General features: G+C 40.0%; 1 protein-coding gene and 1 long non-coding RNA gene across 5 annotated transcripts in view; both read right to left on the reverse strand.

The window, feature by feature from the left end:
• The window catches only part of LOC124274054, a 193,048-nt gene that overhangs the window by 158,312 nt on the left and 10,415 nt on the right, over nucleotides 1-24,321 (reverse strand). For 2 of the 4 annotated variants that reach the window (XM_046709382.1, XM_046709383.1), the window contains exon 8: nucleotides 23,970-24,012. In XM_046709382.1, the coding sequence (XP_046565338.1) occupies nucleotides 23,970-24,012 (43 nt within the window). Of the gene's footprint in view, nucleotides 1-5,466; nucleotides 6,990-7,242; nucleotides 7,259-7,771; nucleotides 7,880-8,180; nucleotides 8,286-13,997; nucleotides 14,049-14,331; nucleotides 14,659-15,161; nucleotides 15,492-15,674; nucleotides 15,977-23,969; nucleotides 24,013-24,321 lie in introns of those variants that run through there. The other 2 variants (XM_046709381.1, XM_046709384.1) reach the window with 2 other exon arrangements.
• Nucleotides 166-1,070, reverse strand: LOC124274068. Its single transcript, XR_006897842.1, has 3 exons — nucleotides 992-1,070; nucleotides 550-640; nucleotides 166-242 (listed from the first exon to the last, which is right to left on the reverse strand). It is a non-coding gene; the product is annotated as an uncharacterized LOC124274068 (long non-coding RNA).

The raw sequence follows: 24,321 nt of genomic DNA on the forward strand, positions 1-24,321 counted from the left end.
CACTCCTCCTCGTGGTTTTAACTGTCAGAGTATTGGTGTAGTATCGTCTATGCTGTTTACAAATTCCAGACCCTCGGTTCATGTCATAGTTCCCTCCATGGATTAATCGTTCATCATTTTCTTCCAAATGAAATAGATGAACGAAACGAACTTTACTTCAATTAAAATATAGCAAGTTATGTTTACATCACTGCCGTACTGGACTCTCTCCGGAGACACGATGTAAGGATCATGCGTGTAATCTGTAAACACAGACATCACCGACTTGGCTAATACTGATCGTGGCAGCTTCAAAGGGTAAATGTAACATATCGCATTTAATACAACTGTTTACTTGTTACATGTGTGATACTTTATTCATATTGAAATTATGCTTACGAATAAAACATATAGGATTTGTTATATTTGTAAGTAGGCTGTAATGTGCGGCTGCTTGTATTAAAATGATATAACACAGCGATACCAATATAACATAATAAGCTGTAACTTGCAAGTATAACAGTAACGCACTGATGTGCAAGTTAATCTACAACAATCAAATCGACTTACTTTGAGCGTCGGGTCCACGTCCAGTTACAGTCACAGAAACACAAATACCAGCAAGTATCCACGTCCAGATGAATTTGTTCCTCACTTTGACCTAAAGAAATATTTTGTACCTCAGCTCCACATTGGACCGCACCATTGCCGTCGTGTAATGTATTAATAGAGAGGAGCACCTGATTATAGTGACTAAGCAATAGTAGTTCATGTATTGATCTGTATAGCGATCTCAGTGGAACTATACTATGAGTGAGTTTAGTTTTACGCCGCTTGTAGCAATATTCCAGCAATATCACGGCGGGGGACACTAGTAAGAGGCTTGACACACTGTGCCCATGTGGGGAATCGAACCCGGGTCTTCGGCGTGACGAGCGAACGCTTTAACCATTTTGGCTACCCCACCACCCAACTATACTATGATGGTCACTGAAGGAATGAGTGGACTTACCAGGTCCATGGCAGCTCATGTACTACTGTAACATGTATTTTGTTAAATCAGGACAAACTTCCTTATCAGAACGCAGCATCAGCAAGTTGATCCATTAAACGACGAACAGGAAATATTTATAAAACATTCTCTGACACTACGGGCTCTGTGTAATGGTGATCAGTTTCAGTGCATAATAAAATATTTTATGAAGTATTCTTTTCAACTCTTTGCAAACTGAGTTTGCTTGCTAGCGGAAAATTTTACAATAATAAATTATACAGGTTATATAAAGACACCAGTTTGAATATAATCAGTCTTTGACTCAGTCGTTCTAAGTGTGATCTGACATTTCCATATCTAAGTACACTTTTAGACGGCATATCGCCCAACTTATCACTGGTGAGTTTGAAATGAAGATTATTTGTATGTGCTGTGGAAATATTAACAGCAGGCACATGCACGAAATAATGATACATTAAGCTCAGTACAAGAGGTTCTGACATGCGTAAGGTGAGCAATCCTTTTCAGTTATCTGAAGTGGTTCACTCATTGTTCAAAACACGTTGAGTAGCAAACTTGCGACAACACGTTTTTGGTCTTCTATAAAATAACAGTGATTTTGAATTTGTGATACTGACAAAAGTGAGAGAGTGAGGTTAACGGCGCTTTGAGCAATACTAGTATTTAAGCAATATCACAGCGGGGTCACAAGCAATGGGCTTCACACATTGTACCCATGTGTGGAATCGAACTCGGATCTTCAGCGTGTCGAGCGAACGCTTAAACCACCAGGCTACCCCACTGATCCTTCTGACAATACAGGTCCGGCGAGCTGTGTATATGGTAATACATAGTCTAATGATAACGGTAGCAGTGATCGTCCATATTAAGACAACTAAGCTTGTTCTCGATGGTCGCCAGTGTCTCGCCTTTTTACACAAAGGGCAAGGGCGTTATATCTGGGTAAATCTCAAGACATGGACACATCGGCGTTTGGAGATGGCATCATGTCCTCATGGCATCTTGTATCGAGGTCTACGAAGAAAGTTTTCAAGTTTGTTCATTGTTAAGGTTAATTATGCTGTCACCTTTTTAACATATTGAGGAAACATGATCATTATTATTCATCATACTAGCATAATGTTTGGTGTATTTGTGGAAAGTACATTTTACCAAAGATGATATTACATAAATACCTATTCTTCAGGTTTAATACATTTACACACATGTATAGACAGACAGACAGACACACACACACACAGAAACACACACACACAGACACACACACACAGACACACACGTCCGGAATAACAAAACGCGTCCGTCATACCATGCATAAGTGTGACGTGTTCACTTTTACACTCTACTTTAGGCGCATTTGTTTTATTTAAACAACCCAACGATTTGCAGAATCTGTGCGTTTTGGTCAGTTTTAGCCGCCACGTACTAATAAAGCCTATGTTACATTTGAACGGTTCTAACGAATGCGTAGCGGTCTTTAAGATTAAATCACAAACACCCAAATGATTTTTGTAAGAAGCGGCACGATTGGTGATCCTGGTGAAGCTCACTGGCCCAGTTGATTGTGTTCCAAGCCAAACGTCTTGGGAGTGGACTGAAAACACAGTTTGATGCTCATGTTTGAAAACATGATCATAAACCCGACGCATGTGTACATATACAGCAGAGATAGGTCCATTTGTAATTATATATGTCATATTACACTTGTGTCTACTGTAATCTGTGTTCTGGAAAAGACATATTTGTACAAAATTTTGACAGAATGAATCGTAGCTTATACATAGTGCCTAGAAATGTTCAGTAGGCTCTCCTGGATCCACTAGTGAGTGAGTGAGTGAGTGAGTGAGTGAGTGAGGTTTACGCCTCCTTTAGCAATATTCCAACAATATCATGGCGGGGGACACAAGAAATGGGCTTCACACATTCTACCCATGTAGGGAATGGAACCCGGGTCATCGGCGTGACGAGCGAACGCTTTAACCACTAGGCTACCCCACCGCCCCGGATCCACTTGGATATCATACATATACAGCAGAGATAGGTCCATTTGTAGCCAGAGAGCATGAACTTCACAGCTATTTTAAGTCATAACCACTTAATGGTTAAATGTGCCAAAACCTGCTTTAATATATACTAGCGAATTAAAGTAACTGTGCATTATTTGATTTTATACCATATTTTAGTGCAAAAAGAAAATAACATGATTTGTGGTGTTTTCCTTAATCAATGTTTAACTGTTAACAGGATGAGATCTAAATCTGTATGATTTGACACTAGGCATCATGACAAGCCCTTGAAGAGATGTGGTGTCAAAAGTCAGTTCACAAATTCAGCATCATCGTGTGTGTCCACCATTGGTGTTGATGCAGGTTTGACAACGACGACGCATAGACGACACTAAGCAATTGAAGAAAGCTTGGGGAATGATGTTTCATGTCTGAACCAAAGCTTGTTCCAATTCAGCTAAGTCAATGGCTGATTCTGGGTTTGACGTAAACGTCTCTCCATCTCACCCCAAACGTGCTTAGGGAACGGGTCCGGAGAAACAGCTGGCAAGGGGAGTACAGGAGTGTTCCGCTGTCTCAGGAAATCTGTCACAAAACAAACGACATGTCGACGGGCATTATCTTGCTGAAGCGTGAAGTTACGTCTCTGTCCTTGAATGAACGGCTGCACATGAGGCCCAATAATCTCATCTCTGTATCGCAGTCAGATTGCCACTGACAATGACAAGTTGTGTCGGACCATGAGATGTGATAGCACCCCATACCATAACGCTTTCGCTACCAAACTGTCAACGTTGAACAATAGACACGAAGCATACCGTTCAGCATCGCCGTCTGTACACCTTTGCCCTGCCATCTGAGCTGTCCAAAAGAAACCTCGACTTGTCAGAGAACAAAACACCATAACAATCCTGTTTCATATGCCGTAGATGCTGTCTGCATCAGGCAAGACGTGCCTGTCGGTGACGTTGAAACAAAATTGGACGTATTGCAGGCCATCAGGGCTGGATATTGTGCGCACTCAATCGCTTCCGTACAGTCCTGGAACTGATTGGACGTAAGCCAGGATTGTTCCTGAGCAGTCAAACTGGCAGTCTGGAATCGATTTCTTAGATGGGTCAGACGCATGTGGTTTTCTTGCTGACGTGACGTCACGCGTGGACGGCCGGTCCGACGCAAATCTCTCGTGTTGCCATAATGTTGAAAACGTCTCCATAGAGATGAAATCGTGTTTCGATGGACTCCAAAATCTCTGGCCACTTCATTTTGGCGATTCCAGTCTCCAGCATACCCACGGCGCAGAGACGCTGATTTTCTGTAAGCCGTGGCATGACGTACACACAGTTTAGGTTAAAGTTTACGTGTTTTCCACAAAATTCAAAGTTTAGAGAATAGTCAATCGTTCTTCAATTTTCAATATCAGGTGTGTGAACTTCAGGTGTCACAAAGCATGCAAAAGTGAGTAAGTTCATTGTGCACAAAGTGCACGTGCCACGTGCGATACGTGACATCAAATTCCATGCAAAGTGCTTTGCTACGTGTTTATTTAGGTTTATTTTTATAACTTTTCAAATAATTTTTATTTTATGCAAATTTATGTTATGCACAGTTACTTTTTTCCGTTAGTATACTTAAGCGTCGTCGTAATCTCCTATATTCTTAAAACTCCTTTCAGAGTGTATACTTTTTATCGTATAAATTCATTATGTTTTAATTTTGTATGCCTATGCTTTACCTTTCAAGTATTCTGTACGTATTTATTTTCATAGGATATGTTTATGCATTTTTATGGTGTATACATACATACATACATACATACATACATACATACATACATACATACATACATACATACATACACATACATACATACATACATACATACACATACATACATACATACATACATACATACATACATACATACATACATACATACATATGTCCTTATATTGTTATATTTTACCTATTCTACGTGTTCTTTTAATGTATATATGAGGTGACACTCAAATAAACTATCTGTGTGTGTCTGTCTAAACCCTACGCATGTGTACAGCAAATATAGGTCCATTTGTAATTATATAAGTTATATACACTTGTAGCTACTGCAATCTGTGTCCTGGCAAAGACATATTTGTACCCAATTTTGACAGAATGAATCGTAGCTTATACTTAGTGCCTAGAAATGTTCAGTAGGCTCTCCTGGTCCAACAGGATAGTCATACCGTTTATGTAGTAGGTGTTGAACAAAGCTATATACTATGGCATTTATGTTGAACTTGATGCGAAACTATAGCTTTCTCTGTGGACATGCATTGTTTCAGATCCCACACGAACAGGTGTAATTATGCGAAATACCAAAACAGACAAGACGGAGATAGATTAACTAAATACATATTCCTCGTCTTCGTGTTCTCTCAGAAGGCCGCCATATCACTACACCAATCACAACAACAAAAACCAATATGACGCATAGTTTTTATTGAAGTAAATTATGTACAATAAAATGCAAAATAGCATGTGTACATTAAATACCTCACGTTTTCTTCATGTTAATGTGTTATAAGTACGCCACGTGTTTAGCTCTCAGAACGGAACTAATATATACGTCAAGTGCTGACGACTAAACATGTCAGTACCGAAGGCCTAAACTATCTGTGCCTTATCTCAAGACCCATGAGTGAGTGAGCAAGTTTAGTTTTATGCCGCACTCAGCAATACTCCAGCTATAAGACCAGTGACGATCCTGGTGAGAATTGACGACTAACTGGATCGAATTGTAAGATTCGCTGACTTGTTGACACAAGTCATCGTATCCCAAAAGCGTAGATCGATGCTCATGCTGTTGATCACTGGATTGTCTGGTCCAGACTCGTTTATTTACAGATCGCCGTCATTTAGTTGGAATATTGCTGAGTGCGACCTTAAACAACAAACAAACAAACAACACACTATGTAACACAAGTGTAAAGTAAGCGTTTCGATGTATGACACAATATATTCACTAATACTAACAATGTTTGTTGCCTAAACTGCAGAAATATGTACAATTAAAATAAATAATATATATATGCTCATGGTTCCTTCAAGTTAAAACAAAGGTATCGTACAAGTGAACATATTAAAGTTTCATTTGAATATTTCAGAACAAGCGTCATTTGATTCTCCACAAGATAGAGTGGTACAAGAAAACATAATTCTCTTTTCCATGTTTAATGCAGCACTTGAAACAGATGCTGGAGAACTATTTATCCGTTGTATGACCCAGCGCTGTGTACGTGTCACAAGATCGGTGCGGCATCAGACTGTCATAATTATCTGTTGTTATATTAGTGACACCACGTGCTTCACTTTCAGCATTATCCCCTCTTCCTTCCATCGAGAGCTGATGTGCTCCTGCATTGTTTGCTGTCATCCTTCCGACTTCGGGAAATATTTCTATAGTCGCTGATAACTCCTCAGTATCAACAGTACCGAGGGGTGCATTCCATGTTTCATCAGTGTCTTGAGTCATGAAGCTTGTTTCTGCAAGCACATCGATACGCCCTGCTGTCATACTTCCAGAGTCTCTTCCATGAACCGACCAATCAGCAACAGCAAGCAGGAGATCTGAATGAGAGGAGGCTTCAGGTAATGTTATGTTCATTTCACCCGTAATGTCTTCCCCACTGTCCTGGTCAGGTTGCTGCATTTGAGCTCTCTTTTCTTGCTCTTCTGCAAGTTCTTCACTGTTGATAGTGTCCAGTGGTTTCACCTCTTCATATTCGTCATCCTCATCTACCTTCCTACAGTTACGTTCTAACTGTTGCCTTTCTCGCCCGATTCTTGCACCAGGTGGAATATTGTCATCAGATTGGATATTACCAACAGGTTGTGCAAGGTTGCCTGCGCCACGTTCAAGTAAATCAGCATCGTCGATTTCAGCATAGCCTCGACTATCGATATTTTCTGGCATGTTCTGCATTGGTGTGATGTACGATCCTCGTGACCTGTGAAATATAGTAAGCCTTAGAGAAGGCTACGTGTATACCATTTACATATATGACTGTATTATAATCTAAACGTTAAGTGCCGAGTTCCGTCTAGCTTGCTCAGAGGCGTTTACAGAGGCCTGTCAGATCACAGACAAAAAGATAGGTCTTAAGTTCTCAGTGGAATGTTTCCTTGTTACGTGTGAAAATGACCACAAGTAAGATTATATGACTGATTCGAACAATTGGTGAATAAACAGAATACCCTTACCTTAAGTTCCAGTAATCTGAAAAATAGGAATGATGACCTTAATGTTTCATGTTTGACATTATTTTGAAAACGAAACCAAGGTCAGAGGGATGAAAGTGATTATAAGCTGATATTAAAGGGTCTCTGAATGACAATTAGAAGTGATACATGAAAAGGATGACATTTATTGAAGTCAACATCTGTCATATGAGGGCCACGACATTCAGAGTATATTTTTACTCCTTCACCACATGAAGAAAACTACAAAGCAGATGCCTGTATAAGTACATGTGTGACAAGACTAGTGATCAGATGACAATGGTGGACGCTTAACAAGGAAGCTAACAGTTAATGGTCCCAGCAAATAATCATGCCCTGGACAAAGGGAGATAACCACCCTGATAGATGATAGTGAAGGCATGAGTGTTCTCACTGCTTCTGGGTATAGAGGACCGCACACATGCCCGTTGGATTCACAGTGGCGTAAAGCACAACTCACTCACTCACCTAAACAGTAATCTGGTTTTATGAACACATTAAATTAGGTTACCTTGTCGTTTGATCCTTATCAACACAATAGCTGCAACGATGAACACAGTCAGCACAATAAACAAGACACAACACCCGACGATGATGTAAAGGACGACCGTAGTAACGCCTGAAATATAAAATTCCACTTCAGTTTCCAAACTGATCTATTTCCTGGCAGTCAGTAACTAACTGAAACCATGTTTCCCATGTGTGTTGTGAATCCTTTGGTCCAATAGAGTTTAATGTCGCAGAAGATACTGGGTTTTAAGAAAATCATGTTAGCCTTTCGACCTTGAACTGCTACAAAAGGTTTATGAAAAAAACCCGAAAACTTAAAGAGGACACACACATTTATTTAAAGGCAATGAAATGGATCGAGATTTTTTTCTCAAAATATTTTAATACTTTGTAATAATGAATGACATTACTTTGGTCAGTGTTGGCGGTTGTAGCTGTAGAAAGAGGTACCCCGGTAGTTGTCGCAGCTGAGGTTTGTGTGCTGGTGACAGTCACTGTGTTAGATGTGACATCTACTACAACAGGAAGCAAATAGTAATACCATCCACCATCTGGATCATAAACAAAGTGAGTGAGTGAGTTTAGTTTTACGCCGCACTCAGCTATATGTCGGCGGTCTGTAAATAATCGAGTCTGGACCAGACAATCCAGTGATCAACAACATGAGCATCGATCTGCGCAATTGAGAACCGATGACATGTGTCAACCAAGACGGATAGTTGTATATATGATCAGGAACATGAAACCAAATGTGAGGAGATTATATGACGTGTTATTAGTAACTGCCATACCTCAACAGACTGTAAGCAGTCGGGGCAACCATCTGTAGTCTCTGATCTACGCAGCAACTATCAGCAACTAATATATATATATAGCTGTGTACTGTCTTCTGCGATGAAACCAAATGTACAGACAGTATATGACGTAGCTGTCTGTCGTCATACCTTAAAGGATAAATACTGTAAGCTATCGGACAGTCCCCTGTAGTCTCTGGTATCAGTAAAAATATGACCGGTGAAGATCCGGGTTAGAATTGATCTTCAGTAACCCATGCTTGTCGTAAGAGGGGACTAACGGGATCGGGTGGCGAGGCTCGATGACTTGGTTGACATTTGTCAGCCGTATCCCAATTGCGTAGATCGATGCTCATGCTGTTGATCACTGGATTGTCTTCAAGGGTGCACTGACTTCATAAAATAGTCGGACAGAATATTGCACACTATGACAATATGAATATTTATCACAACACTACATTCCCTCGTGAATTTATTTACAACATTAATATACATCCTCCTATATTTAATTCTCTTAAAATATAATTGTGCTTTATAACCTTATTTCAGTACTGACGACCTCTGTCATTTTCAGCAAGGTCGAGGTTACTTAATTTGATAAGATAAATGCTCCCAGCCACTGAAATGTAAACTTCAGTTGCTTAACTTGAAATGTGTTTTGTGTGACACATTTGAGAAAATGAATTGGAATATATATTCTTAAGATGTAAATACAGCAAAGGAAAACTGATGACGAGACTGCTAGAAATGATAACAGACAGTACCATCTTCTGTAACAAATTCTGGCACATGGCGGCCAGAGGATCGGCGCAAAGTCCTTTCTTCAGTGTTAAACACTCCCTATATGTGGTCACTACGTGAGTGAGTTTAGTTTTACGCCGCTTTTAGCAATACATGTACTCCAGCATTATCACTGCGGGGGACACCAGAAATTAGCTTCACACCTTGTACCCATGTGTGGAATCGAACTCGGGCTACCCCCCAACTCCCACCACATGTTCATGTTTCTAGCTGTTAGATTTATTCATTGCTAGTTCTCACATTGTATATATTGAGCAGTTTCTCTGGAAAATATACTCATGTACTGAGGAAATGGAAATATTTTATGCATGGATTTTGTTTCCGTAGAAAGGTTTCAGATCACAGACATAAAAATATTTCTGCAAGTGTGTCCTCTTTAACAATCGAGCGAATATGAACATTCAAACATTTTCAGGGTTACAGAACATATTTACTTCAAGTAACATTCCTTTGCTTAAACGTGTGGTCCCTTTCAGTTCGGATTTAACAATCACACGACGTTGACGGCCATGAATTAAATAAAACACTCATGCATTTGTTTCATTTCCATTCCTCATATTTGTCATCCTGGCTATGACGAGGAAGCTATTTTCTGTTTCTAAGTGTGTGGGTGAGTTTAGTTTTAAGCCGCTTTCAGTAAAATTCCAGCAAACTCAGACCGGGTACAACAGAAATGGGCTTCACACATTGTACCCATGTGTGGAATCGAGCCCGGATCTTCCGCTTGACGTGCCAACGTTTTAACCACTTAGCTTCCACAGTTTCTAAGAATGATGATGATGATAATGATGATGATTATACATGGATGATGATAAGTATACAGGCACTAAACAGAATTTATTTGAAACAACACATATCTTATAAAGTCAACATGAAAGCACAAAATACATCGCACTTCACAAACAGAATACTTATTATATTTTTTTATTCTTACAAGTTTCATGCTTATGTATTTACAAGAAAAATGTACAGCAACAGTTGAACAACATCAAACGAGGGGAAAATCCAATCCCCGGGAGTAGATCGATGCTCATGCTGTCGATCACTGGATTGTCTGGTCCAGACTAGATTATTTACAGACCGCCGCCATATAGGTGGAACATTGGTGAGTGAGGCGGTAAACAACAACAAACAAATAAGCTTCCCCGGGAAAGGAGAGAATATTAAATAATTTGATATCATTACATTTTTCATTTACATGTTTAAAACTATTCCCCTGCTTTTATTCTACCTCTTTCAATACTATTTCGAAAGTAATTCTTATCATTAGCATCCAGTTGCACGGGAAAAGAAGTGTTGTGTACGCCATGAACTGTATTGACTAGATTTTCCTACAGGAAGTACCACGTCCTTTTTGTAACTTGTGACTTTCCCCCACGCTCAACCAGTCGTTATAACGAGGGGATGTCGTGTATAGGAGACCCGGAGCTTGAATAAAGTCCAAATCACTATATAAGCACACTCTCTGTACTAGAAAAAGTTGACCCTTTTTATGCACCAATGGTTCCAGTTCTAAATGCTACAGTTTGTCAAAAATGTCTCGAAGAGAAAATACATCACATATTTCTCCTCATCTATTCGCGTCTAGGCGACACAGCGTCGTCCAACATCATCATATACAGTCATTTGTTTGTGCTGGAGGTGACGCCTTTACCCTATTATTCTTTCACAACGTCCATCCCAAACGTTATTGAACACTTGTAGTCAGTCCAGTAAAAGAGTTTAGCTTTTTGCAATATTCCAGCAATATCACGACGGAGGACACCATGTGGGAAATGGAACCCAGGCTATCCGTGTGACGAGCGAACGTTTTAATCACTAGGCAACCCAACCCCTCGTTCCAGTGAAAGCTTGAACGTTGTTATACGTCAAATGAAGTAGTTCAGCTAATCATGGCGATGTCCCAAATATATCTGAACGGATGTGTTTCACTGCAGCCCAACCCCTCGTTCCACTGAAAGCTTGAACGTTGTTATACGTCAAATGAAGTAGTTCAGCTAATCATGGCGATGTCCCAAATATATCTGAACGGATGTATCTCAGTTCATGCACTGCTCCTCTGGTGCCTCAACTATCATCACGGTTCCAATTGGACTTGATTCTCAAATATGGTTAATAATTTCGTATCCTTCATTCTCGTCGTACTTCGGAGAGATATACAATACTGGGATCCTGTGGAAAAGAACACAAATCTTTAAAACTGTCTAGAAGCTTTCGTGGATGATGTATTAAACATTTGTTGGTGTTGGAGGGGGAAGGGTGTCGCATAAAGGTCACACACTGGTGTGATCTAGTCATGAAAAGAAATTGGCCGACTTCCTTGTTAAACACACACCCAACCCACCCCACCCACACCCACACCCACCACCCTCCCTACAACAAACAGTTTCACTGCATTGCGTTTACATTGATATACTTACCCCAAAACAGCTTTAAGCTCAATATGTAAGTGATAACATAATGCTTACCTTTGTTTCATTGACCCTGAAAGGGAGACATTGATTTTCTTGTTGATTAAAATGTCTGTTTGGAAAAGAGTGCACCACCATGTTGAATACGAATGTTAAATGATCCAACGAAAGGTGTGTTTAAAGAATAAGCATTCTTAATTCAGTTTTGCAAATAAGTCCAGAAACTAAAAGGTGAGATTTATCAAGATTTTAAATGATGTTGTGAATTTCGCTCGAATACATCTAAAACACAAAGATGAAAATTATATTGTGGTAATATTTTGGCACAGAGATTTGGGACGATTTTTAAAGAAATGTGTGAATACTTTGGTAATCAGGAGGTATATTTGATATTGCAGAACATCACATATGAAACGATACCAATAAGCACGGATTCTTCAACTGACGCTTCGTAACATTCTGGTAAATACGATAAACACTGGGGTGATGCAACATCCGTACCTAGACACGAGACAACATGTACATGTACAAACACCTATGTAATAGTCCATAATCTGAGATTCGGTTCATTCCTCCCTGACACACCACTGAATGTATCTCTTCAAAAGTATTTCAACATTATCTGACTCTTACCTTTCCGTCGCTTGATCCTTCTGTGGCAGAGTGACACTCCTATCACCGTCATCACCAACGCTGTTGCTGCGGACAGCCCAATGCTGACCATAGAAAGTGTCTCCATCCCTCCTGGAAGAGAGGTTATCTGAGTTATTCTTAGATCAAGACTAAGACTATGTTTTCGAATGAAAGGAAAGCGTCATTTGTGAGGAAGTGTTTATATGGATACACATACCAGATGTTGTATTAGCATCATCATCAGCTGCTACAGAGGAGGCCTTGGCTATGGTGGGCTCCACAGTTGGGATCGTCTCTCACAGTCGAAGTGGACGTCAAATATCCTGTGTTAACATGTACATTGAGTGTAAATATAGGCAGTGGGGCTGATTAAGATAATCGATAATCGGAAATATCGTTGATAGGAAACATCATGAATGATTATCGATATGAAAACTGTGTTATCGATAATATTGTACATTAACTTCTGTGACAGTACAATTTTTTAAGTTTCTTACACAATATGCACTTTAAGGACTTGGCTGCGTCTAAATGAAGTTCAAAACGCTGTTTTATTAATAATCCATGCAAGAATATGTCACAACTTATATATGTGAGATATATTGTATATTTCAGATATTTTGGTCATTTTTTCAAAGTTATGTCTTTGATATTTATTGATAAGCGATCGCTATTTAGTTACCGATTATATGGAAACATACACATACCAGATGATGAATTAGCATCATCATCAGCTGGTACAGAGGAGGCCTTGACTATGGTGGCCTCCACAGTTGTCAGATCATCTCTCACATTCGAAGTGGACGTCAAATACCCTGTGTTAACATACACATTGAGTGTAAACATAGGCAATGAGACTAGCTAAAATAATTCACAATCGGAAATAGTGATAGAAAATAGCAGTAATGATTATCCACATGAAAATTATGTGTTATCGATAATATTGTACATTAATTTCTCTAATAGTACAAGGTTTAATTGTCTCACACAATGTGCAATTTTAGAACAGTACTAATTCATGGCCTGCTTCTACGTTAAGTTCAAGAAGCTGTGTTTTAAATAATACATGCAAAAAATATGTCACCGCTCACCGGTAATGTGAAACATATATCTTTCTTTGAGACATTTTTCACATTTTTGCTCTTTTCTGCGTCTTCGATATTTATTTATAGAAATTATGCAGAAACTTTTACCAGATGAAACAGAATTTGCATATCATTTTTGGATTAAAGAAACCTTTTTCTTCAAGCAAAATTCAAGTTCCTGCAAAGCATTATCCTTTACCTTTAGTAGAGCTTTCTTCAGATTGTGAAGCTGGTACAGTCACAGTGTCATCTAAAACATTTATTGATGTTTATGTACGAATTATGCATAAAGGGAAGGTTTAGTATATAATTTGGTATACTTTCCTGTTGTTTGAATGATCGCTCAACGAAACAATATAGGCTTTTGTTATAATTAAGATTTAGTCCTCACAGTATTTCTATCGTGTAGCTCACACGGACATCGAGCAACTATTCTCAGTATTTGATCTGAGGTTTCCTACAACCACTAAGACAACATTTATGATATGACTCAGATACATTACCTGTAGTGGATGTTCTGACAGACTGTGAAGCTGGTACGGTGACGGTAGCATCTAAAATGCGAATATATTATATCATATATAATACTTTTATCAATTTATCTTAGAAACGGGAGAAATGATTAATCCTAGTCACGTACATTATCAGGTTGTGGACGGGCTGTTGAATAAACACAGAATTCATTGTTTACAAAGTAAACATCAATGAGTATGTTTATCAAATTTTGAAATAAATCTCAATGTATCAAGCATAAGGCTGGTCTAGTAATTTAGTACAACTGATTTTAGAAAGATACGAGTTTCCTTTAGCTCAAATCACAAAGGTAGTTTGACCTACTGGAAACGACCAGGAAGTGATCCCAGGAACAGCCTGTCTGTCCACGAGGCTTCAAACTACAGTAGTACCTCCCAGCATCAGATGATGTGATGTCAGAGAGTTGGAACTGTACAGCAACTGTAGCCAATGAAGTGATGACCTTCATAACTTTGATCCTGGTCCAGTAGGCTTCCCGTATGTAGATTTCAGTGGAGTCCATCTCGAGCACAACTCTATCAGTTGGACCGATCACGGAGATCTTTGTCTGGTGTACGGATATGTTCATGGAAAGCAACACAGTATCTCCCACGTCTACTTCAGTGTGTTTACTGTGAGTTTCAGGTATATCTGTAACATAGTAAATGTTCACTTAAAGGGATTTTGTATCAACAACAGCAATGATTACAGCTGTTGAGATATGTTTTATACCACATTACATGAGCAATTCTTTCATACGTCACGTGAGTTCAATGTGGAATGAAAGCAACAATAAATGCGTATCCCAAAAATAAGAGTTAACAACAGAAGCAATGAGCTGAGTGACTGAGACAAATTGTATACCACATTTGAACATCATGGATTTGGTGATGATAAACCAAATATTACAGTCAGAATGAATGTTGATCTCAGAAAACAAGACACAAGCTTTCTGTGATGAGCATGGGGCACGGTTACAGGCGATAACGTTAATGCTTCAAATGACAGGTCCTCACACCATCCTGACTTTGTAGAACAAATACTTTATACTGAAGTTGTGTTACTAAATCACATTTTGTAAATTTAATTTGGAATGATATCAGTCAAGAGCACGATGCGATCATGGATGCGTGAAATATGGAAGGACTACTTACACGATACACCAAGGACATTGTCTATACTCTGATCTGTGAGAAGATTCTCCACAACTACTGACTGACAAGTATATCTCTCTGTTCTGTCTTTCTTTGTCACACCACTGATGGTCACAGTGCTCGTCATGAATCGCCCGCCTGTCCAGCTCCTGCTAACAGACTCGAGCTTATGCTTGCCGCCGTGCTCCACTCTCGTTCCGTTCCTACTCCACATAAAGGACATGGTCAGGTTCCAGTTGGGGTAGCTTTTCAGAAAGGAATGGCATGTCAGGTTTACAGAATCGCCGACTGTTGCCTTTCCCGGGCTCTCAATGTAGGGTTCTTGAACACCTGTTTCAAACACATTAACATTTGTAAAGTGAGTGAGTTCTGAATCATATAAGCTGTAAACGGGATAATCAAAGACATCACATAAACATGATACTTTTCTGGAAACATGAACAAAACGCATTTATTAACAGTGAGTCACGTGACTAACATCCTCACAACAGTATCAGTTAATGAACGACCTACGTATCACAACCAGGTTTTGCCCACAGTTGGGGACCTTTGCTCCCGGACGTTGTGGTGAACCCTTGTAGCAGCTGTACTGACCAAAGTCATGGTCGTCAGCGTCATTGATCATGAAGCTGAACAGACCAGTTCCAGTCGAGGTTATGTGTCCAGTGAATACTATTCTTGATCTCAGAGTCCTACTGGGAATGTTCACTTGCTTGTACTTGGTAATGTGAAAGAGTGTGCTCTTCCAAAAGTCGTTTCTGACCAAAAACTCTTTCATTCCAGACCCATGCAAATTCCAGGCCAGAGTTGATGTTTCTCCATACCTGATGTACACAGTTGACGCAGCTGAAGGATAAATACAGAATGTATTATATGTGCATCACAGATGTCTTTTTAAATGAATACAAAAATGATAGAACATGAAACGAGTTATCATTTACTGACACATCAATTCATTCGTAAAATATATATGTATGTGCTTCCTTTAATTAGCAGGAAATGTGCATATGGTGAGAGAGAATGAAATATTATTTGAGTAACACATACCCATCACGAAAAGTGTCTGTCCACAATTATCAATTGTAAACCCTCTGTTATCTTGCGGTCCTACAAAACACTCATACTGGCCTTCGTCATGGAACTTGATATCACTGATGACAAATCTAAATAATCCTGTTCCCGATGGTGATATGCTCCCTGTAAATGTGATTCTAGATTCTAGGCTCATGACATTATTGTAGTTGGTTACAGATAGTATGGGTTTCCCTGAGTGTGTGTTCCATACTGTGAACTCCTTGTTTGTTGGTTTCGGTAGATACCAGGACAGTGCAGCATTGTCCCCGAAGGTTACGTTAGCTGAAAGGCAACAAGTACTTCAGTGATAAATGCACGTTGGACCCTACAATGACACCTGTTCATTGTTATTGGAATATTTTGACTGGAATATCAATCTATAATCAATTGAAATGAACAATTAAAGCCATAAAATCAGTAGTGCATTTATATGACATTTTTAATGAGAACTAATGTTGAATAAACATGTGTGAAAGTTGTTACATACCACTGACACTGCTAATGAAGTACAAAGACCTGCTACAACATGACTTTAAACCTCAGTTCAACTGACCTCATGCTGACTTCCATTGTCTTGTCTATGTCACACACACACACACACACACACACACACACACTCTCTCTCTCTCTCTCTCTCACGCACACACACACACACTCATACACATTAACTGTCATTCCTTCACTCACTCACACACACACACACACACTTACTCACGCATACACACAGACAGAGCACTCAGAGATAGAGCACAGCCTAGCACACACACATTCTCTCTCACACACACTCTCTTTCAAACACACACAGCACACATGAGAGCACATCACGCACACATACATACGAGGGTGCACCTTCAAAATCTGTGTTATTTCCCACTCAGGAATACATGAATGTTATGAGTGTATCTGTCTCACCTGTCCTAGCTCCACCTATACATCCATGAGAAAGCAAAACACAAATGACGCTCATCCAACTCCAACCGTACATCTCTCTGTGCTTCTTGGTAAGTTATATCAGTGACTGACAGGGAGATTATCCCTCGCACAACAAATATTTCCTCTGTGCTGTACAATATAGGTACTTATTATCCATATACATCCACGAGAAAACAAACCACAAATGACCTCCTCCAACTCCAGCCGTACATCTGGCTGTGATTCTTAATAAGCTATATCAGTGACTTACAGGGAAATGTGTCCCTCTCACAAGAAATACTTCCTCCATACTCTATTTTATATGTACGCATAACACATGACATGATCCGACAATTCTGAACACGTAAGCTATATCATACAGTTTGTGACCAGACAAATAATTACAATTCTGTTCTGTTCCATGACATAATTATCGACGCATTTCTTCTCAGCGACATATTACAGGAAATATTTACTTAACGTTTGGTATGTTTCTGTTTTTTCAGTGCTACACATACTAACATTTCGTATCTTCCTTCAGAACTATATACAAATTCTTTGTGTGGTGAGACTATACCTTTCCAAACAACTTGTCAGGAGAGGACTGAAACATTAAGAAGCTGACCTTAAATCAAACTCACTCACTCACTCACTCACCAGGGTGGCTGTCAATGAAGACGTCTCAACATTAGCTGAATGGAAGCATGTAACAGCATTCTTTCCTGGGACTTATCAAGATGCCCCCACATAGGTACACTGTGTGAAGCCCATTTCTGGTGTCCCCCGCCGTAATGTTGCCGGAGTATTGCTTAAAGAAGCATAAAACCATACTTACTCACTCACTCATTATCAACACTTTTCTTTTTTTCTGATCTCATAAGACCCCATAACTCTCACTGAAATCACCTTTCTTTCAATAGTCTTCACACCATACACAACACTGAAGACAGGGGACCATAGAATTATAGCGGAACACATTTCATATTTTGACTTGATGGAGCCTTGCTCAACAGGAAACAGATTAAATCGATTCGTTTCGTGTTTGAAGATTATATTATTTGGTGGCGCTCATATACTCTACAAAGAAAGAAAGGGATAGGTTTTATATGTGTTCAGGACACCAAATGTGAGGGGAGTATATGACGTAGCAGGTTGTTGTTTAACGCAGCACTCGGCAATAGTGTAGCTATATGGCGGCGGTCTGTAAATAATCGAGTCTGACACAACTATTTCTTCATATGAAGCGAGGTTGTGGTCGAAGTGAGAATAATATTGTAAGTAGTGTTATATTGACACCCACCTCGCTTCCAGGAGACACACATATGTTATAAGCTATGTTATGTTATAAGCTATGTCATGCAAAATCATATTGGCCATCAATCAAATACATATTTTACTACCAGTAGAAAGTAGTTTTGATTTTGTAATTCGGTGAAAACAAACCTAAATAGCATTTATTCTCAGACTGGTGGATATTCGCGACATGGCACCGCCATTTTTAAAAATAGTGACGTCACTATACATTTTCAGTAATTGAAATGTAAACTTTTGTAATGCTTTATGGCTTGAAATGTTGGGCCATCTTTTGTGTATGACGCATTTGAGAAACTGAACAGGAATATATAATTTATTCATAAGATTTAAAGAAAGAAAGGAAACCTGATGACGACACTGCAAGAAATGATAAAAGACAGTACCATCTTTCTACAAATTCTGGCACATGGAGGTCAGAGGATCGTCGCAAAGTCCTTTACTTTCCTGTTAAACGCTCTATGTACGTGGCCACTACGTGAGTGAGTTTAGTTTTACGCCGCTTTTAGCAATACATGTACTCCAGCATTATCACTGCGGGGGACACCAGAAATGTGCTTCACACATTGCACCCATGCATGTGTGGAATCGAACTCGGGTCGTCCGCACGACGAGCGAACGCTTTAACCACTAGGCTACACCCCAACTCCCACCACATGTCCATGTTCCTAGCTGTTAGATTTATTCATTGCTATTTCTCACATTGTATTTATTGAGCAGTTTTTCTGGAAAATAAACTCATGTATTGAGGAAATGGAAATATTTTTTGTTTCCGTAGAAAAGGTTTCAGATAACAGACATTAAAATATTTCTGCAAGTCTGTCCTCTTCTACGAGCGAAAATGAACATTAAAACAGTTTCAGGGTTACAGAACATATACTGAGTCAAAAAAGAAACTTCACAAAATGTAATTTGAAAAATAATGAATATTTATTCTCTGATGATACATCTATGTATCCGAAATAGGATCCCTATCTTTCGAATCTAGAAAAACGTTAGCAAAACCCACTCAAACCCATCCATTCCTCGTGCAAATGACGTTAGTGCCAAATCAGGTTTTGCACGTGCAGTCGATCACGTGATCTTCGCATCAAAGTTTTCTTCATATGCACGTGTTTGCATTGGCCTCAAGAATTAAAAAAACACTTTTAAACCACAGTTCTAACGGTACTTGAAATGCCACGATTGTCAAATGTGCAACGTGAACGTTCCGTTGACATGTTGCAAGCGGGAAGATCAGTTATTGACGTCGCAAGAGCAATGGGATGCAGCCGTCGTACTGTGTATGACTTGCGAGGTCCTCTACAACAAACTGGCACCACTTCTGATCGCCCAAGGTTGGGTCGTCCACGTGTGACGTCACGAGCAGAAGACCGTCAAATCGTCCTACGTCACCTACGTGACAGATTTCTGCCGGCTACACGAACCAGGGCTGAGATGTTTAGAGGTCGACTGTCCTCACAGACCATTCGAAATCGGTCGCGGGCTGCCAATCTCCATTCTCGACGTCCATATCGTGGGCCAATATTGACGCCGTTTCATCAACGTCAACGTCTGCTGTGGGCCCAACGTCACCTCCGATGGACCCAGAGAGATTAGAATCAAGTCGTCTTTAGCGATGAATCCAGGTTTACCCTCAGATTCGCGGACGGCAGACATAGAGTCTGGAGACGACGTCGTGAACGGTATGCCCAATGTTGTGTACAGGAAGTCGACAGATTCAAGGGCGGAAGGTGCATGGTGTGGGGTGCTTTCTGTGGGAACAACCGTTCCCGACTTCTGGTCATCCGTGGAAACCTCACAGCTGCTGCTTACCGCGACCAGGTGCTCACCCCTGAACTCGTTCCTTTCATGGCGGCTCATGGCCCAGGTCTACAGTTCCAGCATGATAATGCTCGGTCGCATACCGCGATGTTGACACGACATTTCCTTCAAATTGCTGGAATCAACATCATGGACTGGCCATCGAGGTCCCCTGACCTTAATCCAATAGAGCACGTTAGGGATGCACTTGAGAGAAGGCTTCGTGGTCTTAGGAACCAACCTCAGGATTTGCAGGAACTTGGCGCCGCCTTGCAAGAGCAATGGTGCAGAATCCCCAACAACGTGTTCACAAGCATCAGGCAGTCGATGAGGAGACGGTGTTTGACAGTGGTGAATGCACAGGGCGGCCATACACGATATTGAACTGAGAAATTTCGCATTTTTATTCTCGTGACTTGACATTCTGTATACCCATGTTTTGGAACAGCGGTGTAGCCTAATGGAACTGATTATGGCACTGTCAGTGTATCGAGTACATCACACAGATCTCAGCAATGAAATAATAACAATTTAACCATCTTACCATCTCTTGTTCTTTTATAGTGCCCTGAAGAAAGAATGTGAAGTTTCTTTTTTGACTCAGTTTATTTATTTCAGGTAACATTCCTTTGCTTAAAAACGTGTGGTCACTTTCAGTTGGGATTTTACAATCACACGATGTTGACGGCCATGAATTAATTAAAAGACTCAGGCATTTGCTTCATTTCCATTCCTCATACTTGTCATCCTGGCTATGACGAGGAAGCTATTTTCTGTTTGTAAGTGTATGAGTGAGTGAGTTAAGTTTTAAGCCGCTTTCAGCAACATTCCAGCAGAATCAGAGCGGCGAAAAACCAGAAATGGGCTTCACACATTGTAACCATGTGGGGAATCGAACCCGGATCTTCAGCATGATGACCTAACGCTTTAACGACTAGGCTACCCCAACGCCTCTTCAATTTCTAAGAAAGGTGATGATGATGATGATGATGATGATGATGGGTATACAGAGATGATGATATGTATACAGGCACTAAACAGAATTTATTTGAAACAACACATCTCTTATCAAATCATCATGAAAGCACAAAATTCATAGCACTTCCCAAACAGAATATATATCATATTTTTTTCCTTAATTCTTGAAGTTTCATGCTTATGTATTTACAGCAAAACACAGGTAACAAACCAATAACTGCAACAACAACTGTACAACATGAGACGAGTGGAACATCCCATTCCCGGGAGTAGATCGATGCTCATGCTGTCGATCACTGGATTGTCTTGTCCAGACTAGATTATTTACAGACCGCCGCCATATAGGTGGAACATTGGTGAGTGAGGCGTTAAACAACAACAAACAAATAAGCTTCTCGGGGAAAGGAGAGACTATTAAATAATTTGATATCATTACATTTTTCATTTACATGTTTAAAACTATTCCCCTTTTATTCTTCCTCTTTCAACATTATTTCGAAAGTAATTCTTATCATTAGCATCCAGTTGCACGGGGAAAAGAAGTGTTGTGTACGCCATGAACTGTATTAACTAGATTTTCATACAGGATGTACCACGTCCTTTTTGTAACTAGTGACTTTTCCCCACGCTCAACCAGTCGTTATAACGAGGGGATGTCGTGTATAGGAGACCCGGAGCTTGAATAAAGTCCTAATCACTATACAAGCACACTCTCTGTACTAGAAAAAGTTGACCCTTTTTATGCACCAATGGTTCCAGTTCTAGATGTTACAGTTTGTCAAAAATGTCTCGAAGAGAAAATACATCACAGATTTCTCCTCATCTATTCGCGTCTAGGCGACACAGCGTCGTCCTACATCATCATATACAGTCATTTGTTTGTGCTGGAGGTGACGCCTTTACCGTATTATTCTTTCACAACGTCAATCCCAAACGGTATTGAACACTTTTAGTCAGTCCAGTAAGTGAGTTTAGCTCTTAGCAATATTCAAGCAATATCACGACGGAGGACACCATGTGGGAAATTGAACCCGGGCTTTCCGTGTGACGAGCAAACGTTTTAATCATTAGGCAACCCAACCCCTCGGTCTAGTGAAGACTTGAACGGTGTTATACTTCAAATGAAGTAGTTCAGCTTATCATGACGGTGTCCCAAATATATCTGAACGGATGTATCTCAGTTCATGCACTGCTCCTCTGGCGCATGAACTATCATCATGGTTCCAATTGGACTTGATTCTCAAATATAGTTGATAATTTCGTATCCTTCATTCTCGTCGTACCTCGGAGTGATATACGAAACTGGGATCCTATGGAAAAGAACAGAAATCTTTAAAACTGTCTATAAGCGTTCGTGGATGATCTATTAAACATTTGGTGGTGGTGGAGGGGGAGGGGTGTCACATAAAAGGTCACACACTGGTGCGATCTAGTCATGAAAACAAATTGGCCGACTTCCTTGTTAAACCCACCCCCAATCCACCCCACTCCCACTCACCACCCTCCCTACAACAAACATTTTCACTGCATTGCGTTTACATTGATATGCTTACCTCAAAACAACTGTAAGCTCAATATGTAAGTGATAACATAATGCTTACCTTTGTTTCCTTGACCCTGAAAGGGAGACATTGATTTTCTTGTTGATTAAAATGTCTGTTCGGAAGTAAGAGCACCTCCATGTTGAATACGAATGTTAAATGATCCAAATCAGGTGTGTTTAAAGAACAATCATTCTTAATTCAGTTTGGCAAATAAGTCCAGAAACTAAAATGTGAGATTTATTAAGATTTTAAATGATGTTGTGAATTTAGCTCGAATACATCTAGAACACAAAGATGAAAATAAGATATATGGTAATATATTTGGCACAGAGATTTGAGACGATTTGCGGACAGTCCAATGCTGACGAGATTTGAGACGACTTTGGTAATCAGGAGGTATATTTGATATTGCAGAACATCACATATTACACGGTACCAATAAGCACGGATTCTTCAACTGACGCTTCGTAACATTCTGGTAAATACGATGTACACTGGGGTGATGCAACATCTGTACCTAGACACGAGACAACATATACATGTACAAACACCTATGTAATAGTCCATAATCTGAGATTCGGTTCATTCCTCCCTGACACACCACTGAATGTATCTCTTCAAAAGTATTTCAACATTATCTGACTCCTACCTCTCCGTCGCTTGATCCTTCTGTGGCAGAGTGACACTCCGATCACGGTCATCACCAACACTGTTGCTGCGGACAGTCCAATGCTGACCAAAGAAAGTGTCTCCATCCCTCCTGGAAGAGATGTTTTTCTTAGATCAAGACTAAGACCATGTATTAGAATGAAAGGAAAGCGTCATTTCTGAGCAAGTGTTTATATGGAAACATACACATACCAGATGTTGTATTAGCATCATCATCATCTGGTAAAGAGGAGGCCTTGACTGTGGTGGGCTCCACTGTTGTCAGATCATCTCTCACAGTCGAAGTGGATGTCAAATATGTGCTGTTATTCGTTGCTGCCAAGAAGTAATTTATACGCTTACAATCCTATACAAATTATATACTCTTGCTACTCGACCTGAGATGGATTAATTTCTGCTTGTTGAATACACTGATACATTTCCTGCTCTATTCTTGGAAAACACTAAGGCAATGTGTATTCGAATGAAAGAAAAGCGTCAATTCTGAGCAAGTGTTTATATGGAAACATACAAATACCAGATGTTGTATTAGCAGCATCATCAGCTGGTACAGAGGAGGCCTAGTAGTATAGGGAATGGGGGTTCTGTGACAGGCCGATTAAGAGCGTCATTATATATCTATTCCGCTTCCAGCCCCCAGTATAAATTAACAATTTCGAGCAGAGACACCATTCGATGCACATCCCAGACCCCTATAGGAGCCTTAAAATCTGCAGGGTGCCATGAGTTTCGGCAACCCCGGGCGGGAACAAGGACTGCAATACGTCCCCAACCCGCAGACGGTGCCGGATGCTAAGCAGCCACCAGTTACCCCTGGTCATAGAATGGGATTCTGTGACAGGCCAACTAAGAGTGTCATTATATACCAA

The sequence above is a fragment of the Haliotis rubra genome, unplaced genomic scaffold (genome assembly GCF_003918875.1).
Source record: "Haliotis rubra isolate DU_JTF1 unplaced genomic scaffold, ASM391887v1 Scf187, whole genome shotgun sequence".
NCBI lineage: Eukaryota > Metazoa > Mollusca > Gastropoda > Lepetellida > Haliotidae > Haliotis > Haliotis rubra.